Here is a 14,662-nt window from a genome sequence, read left to right as displayed (position 1 = left end):
TAAATTAGTAATTTTTATCTAATATTAAAATATCATATTTTAAACTCAAATCAAAAGCCAAACAAATCCTACCACTTGCAGATTTTTTATAAGATTTTTATTATTTATTTATTTTTTTTTCTTCAAAAAATATCAAATAAAATAATTATTTTTTTATTTTTATTATTCTAAAAATTTATTTTATCATATTAAATAACTAATTTTTATATTTTATATTATTTTAAAAATCAATTTATACTCAAAATATCATATTAATATATATTTATATTACACATTTACACTAAAGAATTATTTAAACTCAAATTTTTACCATTAAAAATTTAAAATTACAATACCCAATGATGAGTTTCTTTAAGCTAATTTTGGGCATACTCACTGTACATTCACTGTGCATATCTTATTGAGCGCCAAATCAAAGGTCTGATGAAAAACATCTGCACCATACACTACTTTTCAAATGCAGGTGTCCTTTTTTTTTTTTTTTTTTTTTTTTTCATAGGCGTTGCAGAACTTGAGTAAATGTTCGGTTTTTCCAAAGGTTATCATTTTTTTTTAAAAAAAGAATTTTACGTTTTAAAAATTTATACTTTCTCCGTTTCATTACAATTGATATTATTTTTATTTTTTTTTATTCAGAAACAATTGATACTTTTTTATTTTTGGTAAAAATTATTAAACAAAAATATATTTAATAAATATAAATCATCTTAATTAACTATATAATATACAACATTATAAATGACGTAGGATCCACTCAAAATCCCTTTATTTCTATCTCTCTCATCAAAAAAATAAATATTTTTATCTATATTTAAAACTATACATCTTTATAAAATTGATTTATGTTAATTATAAGTAAACAAAAATATTTTTTTATTTACTTGTATTATAGAAGATTTTATTCTCTACAAAATAATATTCATATTACATATATTTTTAATTGTTATATAATTTTTAAATATTTGAACATATATATTAAATTTACTTTAAAACTATATATTATTAATTATACAAAAAATAATAATCCCTCCGTCTAGTTAGAAAATATACATATTTATATTTTGGGACGTCCAATTACAAAGTAAACATTTCATTAAATACCTCATTTTTTTTCTACAAATATCCTTACTTTATATTACATCATTACTTTTACATCAAAAAGTAAGGGCAAAAATATCATTACATTATTTTTAACTATCAATTATAATTAAAATACTATTATTTCTTAAACATCGCGCCAAAAGTAATTGTATACTTTATGTGTGGACGAATGGAGTATAATAATATCATAACTAATTATTATTAACTAATTAAACATTATCACCTTAAATACCGTATCCTTAATCAAATGGTTCAATTCAGGTGGAACAGAGGGAGTATCTATTATTAATTTTTTTTTTTTTTTTATCAAACATAATTATTCTTTATTAAATCAATAGATATTAAAATTGTGTTCTTTTGTGAGTTTTACCACATATTTTTTTCTTGAAAAGATATCAAATCAAACAATTTTTTTTTTTTTTTTATGTATTGTACTACAAATTTATTTTGCATTTAAAACATCACATCAACCTCTATTTATATCGAATCAAACAACTATTCAAATTCAATTTTTTACTATTAAAAAATCCAAACTCAAAAACTAAAACACACGGACATAAAACTCTCTGAAATTCAAACCAAATTTACTAATCTAAAAAACATAAAAAAATTTAAACACATAAAAGGTATGTTTTTTTTGCCCAAAACCTCAGGTTTTTACTATTTTGAACTATGCGTTTGGAAAGAAAAAAATACAAAACATCTTATTATATATTATTTTAATATCAAACTCAAAATAATAATTTTTTTTCAAACTCATCTAAAGAAACATATCCTAATAAATTCAAGAAACATACCCTTAAACTCATCTAAAGAAACATCTAAAAAGCATACCCTTAAACTCATCTAAAGAAACATACCCTTAAACCATCTAATTTAAATTTAAATTATTTTTTTTTCAAGCTTAGCCCAAAAAACACACCTCAAATCCACAAATAAACACAATCGAGAAAATCGCAAAAAAATATCTTACACTCATACTCTATTATTACTTTTGTCTTTTATTTATCTCGGTGACAAAATATATTCCACATGTTTACAAAAGTAACTATTTATGTCCTTTGTCCGCGCGTGACATTCACACCACGCGCCCTTACGCGTGATCACGTGCGACTAAAGAATAAAAATAGCAATTTTTACAAATATGCGAGATATATTTTACCTGTGAAATAAATATAAAATAAAAACAATAATGAAATATAGATGTGAAATAGTTTTTACAATTTTTGCACACAGAAGCTGTAAATTTTACTCATAAATGTGTGCTTTAAAAGAGTTTTTTGTTTGTTTAGCGTCGGTATGAATAATTGAATGCAGGAAGGCAGATAGATAGGCAGCTGTCAACACGTTTTCTGAAATGTGAACCCACCAAGTCCACACCACACCTTTATCCATCTTTGCAACCACTTCTATTTATTACTCCTCTCTCCTACAAAACATTGATTTTATTTTTCCAAATCTTTTTCATTTTCCACATCTTCTTTTATACTTTAGTTTTTATTTTTTTTATTTATTATTATTATTATTATTATTATTAATTTTATAAGATACATCAATTTTTTTATAAAATATTGGCTCTATTCGTCCAATATTTTTCGATTGATTAAATTTCTTTTACGTAATATGAAAAATTATAATAAAAAATAAAAAATATATTATTTTAAATTCAATATTTGACAAGTATTTACTCTTTTTTAAGTTTATTTTGTGTGTTATAAAAAAATTACATACAAAAATAATAAAATAATATTTTTAGAAAATCACAATTCCCCAAAACTCCTGTACGGGCAGAGGTGTGTCTGTTTGGGGAATTGAATTTTAAATAAATTATTCATTCTATTTTTTCTCCTCAAAAATATCAAATCAAACTTATTTTTCATTTTTTATATTATACTAAAAAAATCAATTTAAATTCAAAACATCACATCAACGCCTATTTATATAACATCATACAACTATTCAAATCTCAACTGAAAATCCAAACCCCAAACAAACACACTTTTATTGTATTCAAAAGTATCCAAAACATTTATAAACTAAAATTATACTCATATTGTAATACCTAATTTATATTAAAAATATTAGATAAAAATCCATTTTCGGATAAAAATATTATTTTTTTTTTTATCACATATCTATTTATTCATTTACTTTTTTATAATGAGTTTTAGAAATATTAGTATTATATTGAGATATAATACAAATAATTATAAAAAGACTAAATTAACCTTATTACTATTATATAATAAAAAGATAATGATATTCATATAATATATTGTAAATTGGAAATGTATTTGTAATATAAAGTAGACAGTATAATTACTAAAATAAAAAATAAATAATTTGTTATAAAATGAACTAAAATAAAAAAATTATTAAATTATTAAAAAGCTCGAGTACATTAAATGATTGGTATGAGTTTATTTCTATAGGAGTATATTTTAATATTTTTATTAATTTCCTTGTTTTCCTCTAAAACAAAAATAGCCAAAATTTGGTTTAAAAGCACACGTCAATCTACTATGGAAAAATAGATCTAATTATAGTACTTTTTTTCCTATAACTAAATATTTATTTATTTATTTTATATAATTTTAAAAATATTATATTATATTTGAATGTAGTAGAAAAGACTAAAATAATTTTATTAGTAAGTGTGGTATAAAGGTAATGACATTTGTATAATATATTATAAGTTGTAAGGATATTTGTAATGTTAGGTAGATAGTACAGTTACTAAAAAAAATGAATACTTTATTACGAGACAAATTAAAATAAAAAAATAGATACATTGTTATAGGACATAGGGAGTATTTTGTTTCTCAAATCTCAATACAATACCTACATATTGTATTTGCATGTGTCATTTATCGGTTTTAAGTTATTTTTAAGGTTAATTAGCACATACATAAAATTAATATAACATATACTCTCTCCGTTCAATTGGAAGGGTGATATTTGTTTTTTTGCACGTAAATTTTTTAATATTAGTATTATATTAAATTGTAATAAAAAGGACAAAAATACCCTTATTAGCGTTGTGTAATATAAAAGTAATAATATTTATATAATATATTATAAGTTGAAAATATATTTATTATATTAGGTAAATAGTATAATTACTAAATTAGAAAATAATAACCTTTAATATAACCTTGAAAATGACAAAGTATTATACTATTTGTTATCGGTTCATATATTGAATTATTTTATTTAATATGTGTCTTGTGCTATCATCATGTGCTTTGGGCTAATAAGCATCATACTATCGCCTATTTTTAAGTTATATATGATCTGATTTATTGAAATTTGATTTTAAATTTCAATTAAAACAATGTTCTAGGTATTATATTTTATAAAAAAAAATAAAAAAAAAATGCATTTTTATAAAATATGTAAGAATTGTGTATATATATATATATATTTAACTTAAACTAAATTCTAGTAAACAGAGCAATAATTTATATTAAAACAAAAAGTGTATAATTATTTTATTTAAAAATAGAAATATGAAATTAAATACATTGAAAGATGTACACAAATATGGTTGGATGTTGAAATGGAATGTACTTTTGTATTAAAGGACAGAGACATTTTTACAATTCCATAAACAAGGTGATTAGAAGTTGGATTTCACTTGTGTGTAGTTATCTGTATAAGTTCAGTTATATTTAATATTCTTCTATCCCAAAGTAACTGTATATTTTTTATTTTTTTTTGTGTATTTTATTAAAATATTAATTTTATTTTAGTAAAAATAATTATACAATAATACTAAATACTCTTAATTTTTATTTAAATTATGAACTTATAATACTCTCTTCGTCCCAAAATATTAGTGTTTTTTTTTTTTTGTCCGTCTCAAAACAATTGTCTTGTTTTCATAAATAATCATATCATTATAAGATTATTCTTACTTTATTATTATTACATAAATATTACTATCTTTTACATAAATGAACTCACAAATATATTTTAGTATTATACTATTTATTTAATACCAACTTTTCATATAATATATTTTTGGGAAAATTATATATCTTTCGTTCCAATTCAAAGTACTCTTTTTTTACTATTTTCAATTGTCCTACTAAACAATATATTTTTCCTATTTTTAATAAAAATAATCATACATTATTATCAAAATACCATTAACTTTTACTTAAATTATAAACGTACGATTACATATACAATTACTTTGTACATAAAGTCAGATAATAAAAATGTCAAAATATCTTAGATACTTTTACTAACCAACAAAATACTATTATTAAAATTGAGAGTATTATAAAAAATTAAGAGTATTTTAGTATTATTGTATTTATTTTGGATGAGTTCATTGGTCAAGAACAACATGCCTTCATCAAAGGGAGACAAATTCTGGATGAAATTTTGATAGCATCTGAAAAAATCTAGACGGCAAGAAATGCAAGAGTAAAGGGTTTCATCGTAAAAGTGGATGTGTCTAAACCCTATGGTTGTATGGCTTGAAAGTCGCTGAAAAGATAATGGAAGCTATGAATTTTGGTAAAAAGTAGAGACTTTAGATCTCGAAATGTTTATCATTATTTTCAGTAGTAGTGCTAATCAGCGAATTTCTTACGAAATTTTATCTGATGTAGAGAGGTATTCGGGAAGGAGATCCTTTATCTTCATCTCTTCTTTCTACTAGCTGAAATATTGAACGTTCTAATAAAGAAGACCTATTCATGCGATCAATTGAAGGACTTCTCAATGGATCAACAAGGTGTGCAAGTAAGCCATATTCAATATGCTGATGATACAATTTTTTTGTGGAGGAAATGATAGAAAATTTGGTATTTTGGAGATAATCCTCCAAATCTTTAGACTATATACTGGATTGAAAGTAAATTTTGTTAAGAGCCAAATGTTTGGCATTGGGGTGTTCGACGATCAATTAGATATGACTAAAGAGATATTGGGCTACAACATGGGTGAGTGGCCGTGCTCATATCTAAGGGTACCTATTGGAGGGAGGTATAACGAAAAAAAAATGATATGAAGGCCAATTTTTGACAAAATTGACAATTTTTCATGTCACCGGAGAAAGAAAACTCTTTCGCAAGCCAGAAGACTTTGTCTCGTTCAAGTGATAATATATATGATCTCCTCATATTTTCTTTCCTTATTTCAAATTTCAGCGGGAGTTGCTTCTAAAATAGAAAAAAATAAAGATATGGATTAATTGAAAATTGATTCAAGGAGCTCGAGAGATAGGAGCATCAGGGGCGGAAGATATCAATGTGTCCAACTTAGCCCTCTTGTATAAATGCAAATGGAGATTTCAATTTGATGGTTCGATTAGTGGTATTAAGCTTAGAGAGGCGCAGAGAGAAGAAGATATTTTGGATGTGTTTTGTTTGAGGGATTTGTTTGGATTTCTAATATTCATTGTATTTTTTCCCCCCAAAAATATCAAATCAAAGATCTATTTTTTTATTTTTTATATTATACTAAAAATCAATTTTACATTTAAAACATCACATCAACACCTATTTATATCACATCATACAACTATTCAAATTCAAAATTTTTACTATTCAAATCCCAATCCAAAATCCAAATCCCCAAACAAGCACACCCTTTAGTTACTTCTAGTTACTGATCATATACGTCTCCGTTAAACTCAATGCGCTGAGAGAAATAATATTATAATATATATTTATTTTTTTTGTACTATTTAATTTTTATAATTTTTAAAAATTATATTGTTTCAATTTTACAAAAATTAAATTAAATTTATTATTAAATTATTTAATTTTTACAATTTTTAAGAAATTATACTAAAATATAAGGGAAAAAATCATTTTTAGTTCAAATATAACCAAAATTTTATCAGTTTTTGTCCCAACGTAAAATTTTTATCAATTTTAGTCCCAGTATAACAAAAACTCATCATTTTTGGTCCCAATATAATCAAACTTTATCTTTGTTTGTCCCACCGTCAACAAATCGACGGAAAATGTTGACGTGAAAAGAAATCAAACCGTATATTTATATTCGAAGAAATTGTACAATTTTGCAAGTCCACGTCAGCATTTCCCGTCGGTTTGTTGACGGTGGAACCAAAAAAGATAAGGTTTGATTATATTGGAACAAAAAATGATGAGTTTTGCTTATATTGGAACTAAAATTGATAAAAATTTTATATTGGGGCCAAGAATGATGAGTTTTGGTTTATATTTGGACAAAAAATGATAGTTTTGGTTATATTGAGACTAAAATTGATAAGATTTTTATATTTGGACCAAAATTGATGAATTTTGGTTATATTGGGACCAAAAATGATTTTTTTTCCTAAAATATAATTTTAAAAAAAATCGTTTATAATTTATAATGTTTTTTTAAAAAAATCACCAAAAATATTTTTCATAAATTATCATTCGTTATAACTCTTTTTTTTATCCGATTAATCATTTATTCTTATTTAATCAATTCATATAGCTTTATTTTTTTTTACATTTCTTTATTTTACCAAATAAAAAAATTAATTCTCATTCTTGCTCAATTCCATTTTTTTTTCCAATTTTATTCTCTATTCTAATTTCTCTGCATTTTCGTTATGTACCAAAGCCCTAAGTGTTTTTCTTTCTTTAAATTAAGAAGAATTGTAAATATATTATATATTTTACTTATTTGTATTAATTTTTATGCGTTTTTTTGTTAATTTTTATTATATATTATATTTGTGTACTATTTAAAAAAAAAATCATAGTCCCTCTGTCCTATAAAAGAATATTATTTTTCATTTTTATTCGTCTAAAAAAAATATCATTTACTAATTTAGTAATTGTACTATATACCTAATATAATTATTACCTTTATAACTTCAAATATTTTATATAAATTTTATTATTTTTATATCACAATCTAATATACATATTTTTATCATTTTCACTATAAAATCAATATAATATTAATATTAAAAAATTTATGTGCAAAAATAATATTATTCTTTTTGCGCGACGGAAATAGTAAAAGACTTGTAAATACATTCTAAAACTATTAACATTATTTTTATTTATTTTAATTATCTTTTTCTATATTATATATGTATACATATTATTAAAACTAAGAAAAATTAAAAAATAAAATAAATTAAATTATAGAGGGGCAGGTTTGGCCCTCGCATACAATGACATACTTATAAATAGTATCTCTCTTTGTTAAAATGATATTCTGTGTAAACTAGTTAAAAAAAAAACCTACCAGACAAATACAGGAGTCTAAAAGTGCGTTTGGTTATCGGTTGGATTATTAAATTGAAAATTGAGTTGTAAGTGATTTATTTAATTAATATTTGATTTATGATGTAATATTTATAAGATTAAAAAATTGAAAAAATGTGTTTAATTATTTTAATAATTATATTTTAATAAAATATATACAATATGGATATTATTTTACAAATAAAAAAACTTTATATAATAAAAAAAATAAAAAAATATATATATAAATATTTTCTTATTATTAAAATAAATTAATTTACAAATAAATAAGAAATTTTGAATGTATATAATAAATTTGTTTATTAAAGAAATAGATAGAAATATATATATATATTATTTATCCATTTTATGTTCATGTAGAAGTTTTTTTTTTTAGTACCTCCAAAAAAATCTAATACAATAAGAGGCAGATTTAAAAAAATTTTTTATCGGTAACACAAGAGATAAATTAAAAATAAAATATATTAAAATTATAATATTAATATTAGTAAAAGAATAAAAATATTTTTAATAATGTAAAAATAATAATAATAAAATATTAACAATATAAATTAGTTATTTTAATTTGATTATATTTTTATTATATGATTGATATTTTAAATTTTGAATTTGAAATAGTCCTCTATATATATATATATATTTGTAAAAATAATATTTTAAATGAAGGTATTCAATTTTTTTAATCGTTTGCACAATTATTAAATTATAAAAGAAAATTTTAAAAATAAATCACTTATGGCACGTGACACATTTGTGCCACATTTCTATAAGCTTTCGCATCCCAAATACAATGGCCTTTTGTTGGATGAATATTTTTTTCAAAAACTTGGGTGAAAACCCAGTGCAATACAAGGCATCTTCAAATCACTTTTTTTCCCACTTTATTACATCTTTTTTTTATTATTTTTTTATTTCTCTCTCTTTTCTTCACAAGCTTCTTATTATCAACCATTGGACCTCATTTTTAAAATCTGATACATTTGAACAGGGACCGAATTACATTAGGCTTGGGGCAACTGATCCCTCAAACATAATTTTTTTTAATTTTTTTAGTGTTAAAAATATTAATTTTTATATATTTATATACAATTTATCCACTCAAAATTATCTAAATTCATATATAATTCTGATATTATTTTTTATATAAATTTATTAGTTAAATATTAAATAAATTATAAGATTTTGCCCTCCGAAATTTAGAGGCTAATTTCGTCACTGCATTTGAATATAATTGTTTAGAACACATAGCATTGATTGGAGACTTTTTTTTTTAAACAGCAAACAATTGTGATGAAAACAAATATACTTCCTCCATCCATTGAAACAGTAACATCTATTTTTTGCACGCAAATTTTTAAATATTAGTATTATATTGAATTGTAATATAAAAAAAAATATTTATATTAGTATTATATAATATAAAAATAATGATATTTGCGTAATATTGTAAGTTGAAAGAATATTTATTATATTATGTACGTAGTATAATTACTAAATAAGAAAATAATAACCTTGTTTTGGAACGAATAAAAATAAAAAATGATAACATTTTAATAGGACGGAGGGAGTATATATAATATTTTTATCATTTTTATAAATAAAGTGAATACATGGAAAATTATACTTCCTCCGTCCCATAACAAAGTATCTATTTTTCCATTTTAGTCCGTCTCATAACAAAGTATCCATTTCCCTTTTTAATAACCGTACTATCTATCTAACATTATAAATACCCTTACAATTTACAATATATTACACAAATGTCATTACCTTTATATCACACATACTAATAAGATTATTTCAGTCATTTCTACTTTATTCCTATTATATTCCAATATAATACTAATATTTTTAAAATTACGTACAAAAAACAAATGAATATTTAATTATGAGACGAAGGATTATTAAAATCATATTTTAATAAAATGCTAATAATCATATGGCAATAATAGCAATAAATAAATTATATATATAATGGATCACGATTGCGTTTTAAATAATATATATAATTTTTATTTATTATGGCATGCATGTCATAATAATAATAAGTGTGATATATATTGTTGTCTTTATATTATGATGTCATATGCTCTAACTTGATGACTAATTATATTATTAATAGCATATACTTAACTTATACATACTTAACTTATACATAGACAATAACACTATTACATATACATCGGTATATATATATATATATATTACACATATTTGTTTATCTATATATATGTTATATTTTTTTCGTCACGCATTAATATATATATATTTTTATTTTCGTACATCCTACTTTAATGTATACAGTTTTTTTTTTTTAATAATTGTGAATTTTATTTTTTTTATAAATATATTTACTCTACTATAAAATAATGTAAAAATAATGACAAAAATATATTTACATTACTTTTAACTACCAACTATTAAAATACTATTATTTGTTAGACTTTATGTCAAAAGTAAACTTATACCTTAACGTGGGATGGATGAAGTATATTATTTTATATTATATAAATTTTTGTAATACGTTATCAACACGAATTGCAAATATTTTGTTTAAAAAAAATTCACTGAGGTTCTATCGCAACGTCAAAGTGCTGCAAGAAATTTTACCAATTCTTTTTTTCTCCAAAATTTTAGGTAATTATTTTATTTTCAATATAGTTATGTATAATCTTACAAAATTTGAATTCCACCCGCCAGCTATCACTAAAAGTAATTATTTATCATAGGTAATGAATGTCAAGATGCATCTCGAATTCATAAGACTTGAAAAATAATAATGAAAGACAATGAATGCACGAGTTAGGAACGTGCAAAAAGCTATGGTATTTCTTCGCCATTACATTGACGAAACCTTGAAAATAAAATATCTCATGGTAAAAGATCCACTTGAATTGTGGATAAATTTAGAAGATTGGTTTGAGCAGTTGAAATCGGTCATTCTGCCAAAAGCGCAAAATACGTGGCAACACTTGCGTTTGCAAGATTTTAAAACTGTTATCGATTATAACTTCACGATGTTTAAAATCGCATCTCAATTGAGATACTATAGTGAAAAAAATTACCGATAAAGTTATGTTAAAAAAACATTTACTACGTTCCATGCTTTCAATTCGTTATTACAACAACAATATCGAGAAAGAGATTTTACAAAATATTGTGATTTGATAACTTACTTCTTTGTTGCTGAGCAAAATAACGAGCTGTTGTTGAAAAATCATGAATTAAGACCAACTTGTACGAGTTCATTCCCTGAAGTAAATACAATTTAATATTTGAATTTTGGGCCTAGAAACAATTGCGGACGAGGTTGCAGAATTGCTCGTGGGCATAGAGCAGAACATGGACGTGGAACTTACCGTGGGTGCGGTCGTATCAGGTTTGTTTCACATTATTATCATGATGATTATTTTGATGAACAAGGACCAAATAGACTCCTAAAGTGACTTCATGAGAATATTGATCAAAGTTTGAGGAAGATTGAAGATAAATATCATCATTGTGGGATGACAAAACACTGGTCCCAAACCTGTCGCTTGAATTTTATTTTTTTGAATTATATTAAAATTTCCTAAAGCAAAAAAACAAGAGAAACCCGGAGATGGTAGAGCTCCAAAAATCAATTTTTTAAAAAATAAAGTTAGTGGCAATGTAATGATAATAATGATGATACATATTGAGATGTATTCAAATTTTTAATAGACCTTGAAAGTATGTATTATGATAATTTTGATAGTGTAATATGATACTATGTATATATTTTTGTACCCCTTTGTACATTATTATTTTTGCCCCTCATATTTTGTAATAATAATATTATGCACTTCAACTATGTATTTTGTTCAATTTACTAATATATTTATTTTTGTGCTATTTTTCCCAAAGAAAAATAAATATAAATGATAATTGTGTCATAAACAATAATACCGAAGATAATTTTTATATATCATATATAGTGCATCAACGCACACATCTTGAAAAATAAGAAATATTTTACTAATTTAAAATTGGAAAAAAATCCAAATTAATATTATCAGTGAAAATGCTAAACTGATTGAGCAATTTTGAAAGTATGAATTAACGTATTTTTTTTTTTTCCTTCATTAGAATTTTAGTCCAGATAAGAGGAATAATTTTGAAAAACATGAAACCTATTCATTACAATTAATAACAGCTAAATATAAGTATTACGACACATGGTGTGTATAATTTAGTATAATATAATTCACCGAAATATTCAATAACAACATTTATAATAACCCGTCTTATGTAAGGATTTTACGAGTCATTTTAACATATATATATATAGATAAATTAAATTATTACAGAAATGATAGTGTATTAATTTACCACAAAAATAAATAAATTAAAAGGCGCCCATAGAAAAGGGGTAAGAATTGAAGATGAAATTAATTAAACCGGTAGGATGGTGATGGTATTGGTATTGGTGTTGGTGTTGGTGTTGGTGTTGGTGTGTACTGTGTAGTGTCACAACTTACAACTCACAACCCACCCCCTTCCTTTAAATTTATTTATTTATTTTATGTACCCAAAATTCAACAGACCTTTAATTCCCCATCTGTATTTTGGTGCTTTTAATTAAACCCCAGAATTATATTTCCACCATTTTCAAATACCTTACCTTACCTTACCTTACCTTCCATGGAGTCTCTTCACCTCCTTTTCACAGCCTTGGCACTCCTGGCCACATGCCTAATCTTCCTCGCGTCCCGCACTCGCGCCGCCAAGAAGCTCAATTTGCCGCCGGGACCGCCGGGGCCGCCGGTGGTCGGAAATCTGTTCCAGGTCGCGCGCTCCGGGAAACAATTCTTTCAATACGTCCGGGAACTTATTCCGGTGTACGGACCGATTCTGACGCTGAGAATGGGGACGAGGACGATGATCATTATCAGCAGCGCCGAGCTGGCGAGGGAGGCGCTGATCGAGAAAGGTCAGGTGTTTGCGAGCCGGCCGCGGGAGAATCCGACGAGGACCATTTTTAGCTGCAATAAGTTCACGGTGAACGCCGCGGTCTACGGGCCGGTGTGGCGGTCGCTCCGCCGGAATATGGTGCAGAATATGCTGAGCGCGGCGAGGCTGCGGGAGTTCCGACGGGCGAGGGAAGTCGCCATGGATAAGCTCGTGGAGAGGATTGGGGCGGAGGCGGCGGCCAACGGCGGCGAGGTTTGGGTGCTGAGGAACTCGAGGTTCGCCGTGTTCTGTATCCTGCTGGCGATGTGCTTCGGCCTGGATTTGACGCCGGAGACCATCGAGAAAATCGATCAGATGATGAAGGCGGTGCTCATCGTTTTGGATCCCAGATTGGACGATTACCTGCCGATTTTGAGTCCCTTCTTCTCCAAGCAGCGCCGGCGCGTTTGGGAGGTCCGGCGGGAGCAGATCGAGATGCTGGTGCCGTTAATCGAGCGCCGCCGCGCCGCCGTGAGGAATCCCGGCACCGACGCGGCGGCGGCGGCGTTTTCGTATCTGGACACGCTGTTCGATTTAAAAATCGAGGGGCGGAAATCGACGCCGTCGGACGCGGAAATCGTGACGCTATGCTCGGAGTTTCTCAACGGCGGCACCGACACGACGGCGACGGCTATTGAGTGGGCGGTGGCGCGGCTGATCGAGAATCCGAAGATCCAGACGCGTCTCTACGACGAGATTCAGGCGACCGTCGGTGACCGGACCGTCGACGAGAAGGATGTTGAGAAAATGGCGTACCTGAACGCCGTCGTGAAGGAGCTTCTCCGGAAGCACCCGCCGACGTACTTCTCGCTGACGCACGCGGTGGTGGAGCCGGCGAAGCTCGCCGGGTACGACATTCCGGCGGACGCCAACGTGGAGTTTTTTCTGCCGGGGATATCCGACGACCCGAAAATATGGTCCGACCCGGAGAAGTTCGACCCGGACCGGTTTTTCCTGGGGAGGGAGGAGGCGGACATCACCGGAGTGACGGCGGTGAAGATGATTCCGTTCGGAATTGGGCGGCGGATATGCCCTGGGCTGGGGATGGCGACGGTGCACGTCAATCTGATGCTGGCCAGAATGGTGCAGGAGTTCGAGTGGTTCAGTAATTCCGGCGACGGGAAAGTGGATTTCACCGAGAAGCTGGAGTTTACGGTGGTTATGAAGAATAGTCTCAGAGCTAGGGTTCGGCCGAGGAAGGCGGCGCCGGCGACGGCGTAATCGCCGGCGATAAGCGTTGCGTATTGTTTACTAGTGTTTTCACTGCTACTCTGAAAGTTGTTTATTTATTGACTTTGCTGAATTTCATTTCCATATATGTGATCTTGTTTTTATCCCTA

At 27.1% G+C, this 14,662-nt stretch overlaps 1 protein-coding gene across 1 annotated transcript; it reads left to right on the top strand.

Moving 5' to 3' along the window:
• The first annotated feature begins 12,906 nt into the window (after nt 1–12,906).
• LOC127245118 (cytochrome P450 77A2-like) lies at nt 12,907–14,662 on the top strand. The gene has a single exon (XM_051265826.1). The coding sequence runs from the start codon at nt 13,014–13,016 to the stop codon at nt 14,541–14,543; it is 1,530 nt and encodes a 509-aa protein (XP_051121783.1). The 5' UTR covers nt 12,907–13,013; the 3' UTR covers nt 14,544–14,662.

This window comes from Andrographis paniculata, unplaced genomic scaffold (assembly GCF_009805555.1).
Source record: "Andrographis paniculata isolate CXL003 unplaced genomic scaffold, ASM980555v1 Contig21END, whole genome shotgun sequence".
NCBI classification, from domain to species: Eukaryota; Viridiplantae; Streptophyta; class Magnoliopsida; order Lamiales; family Acanthaceae; genus Andrographis; species Andrographis paniculata.
Note: the sequence above shows the minus strand (reverse complement) of the source record. Positions and strands in the feature narration are given on the sequence as shown.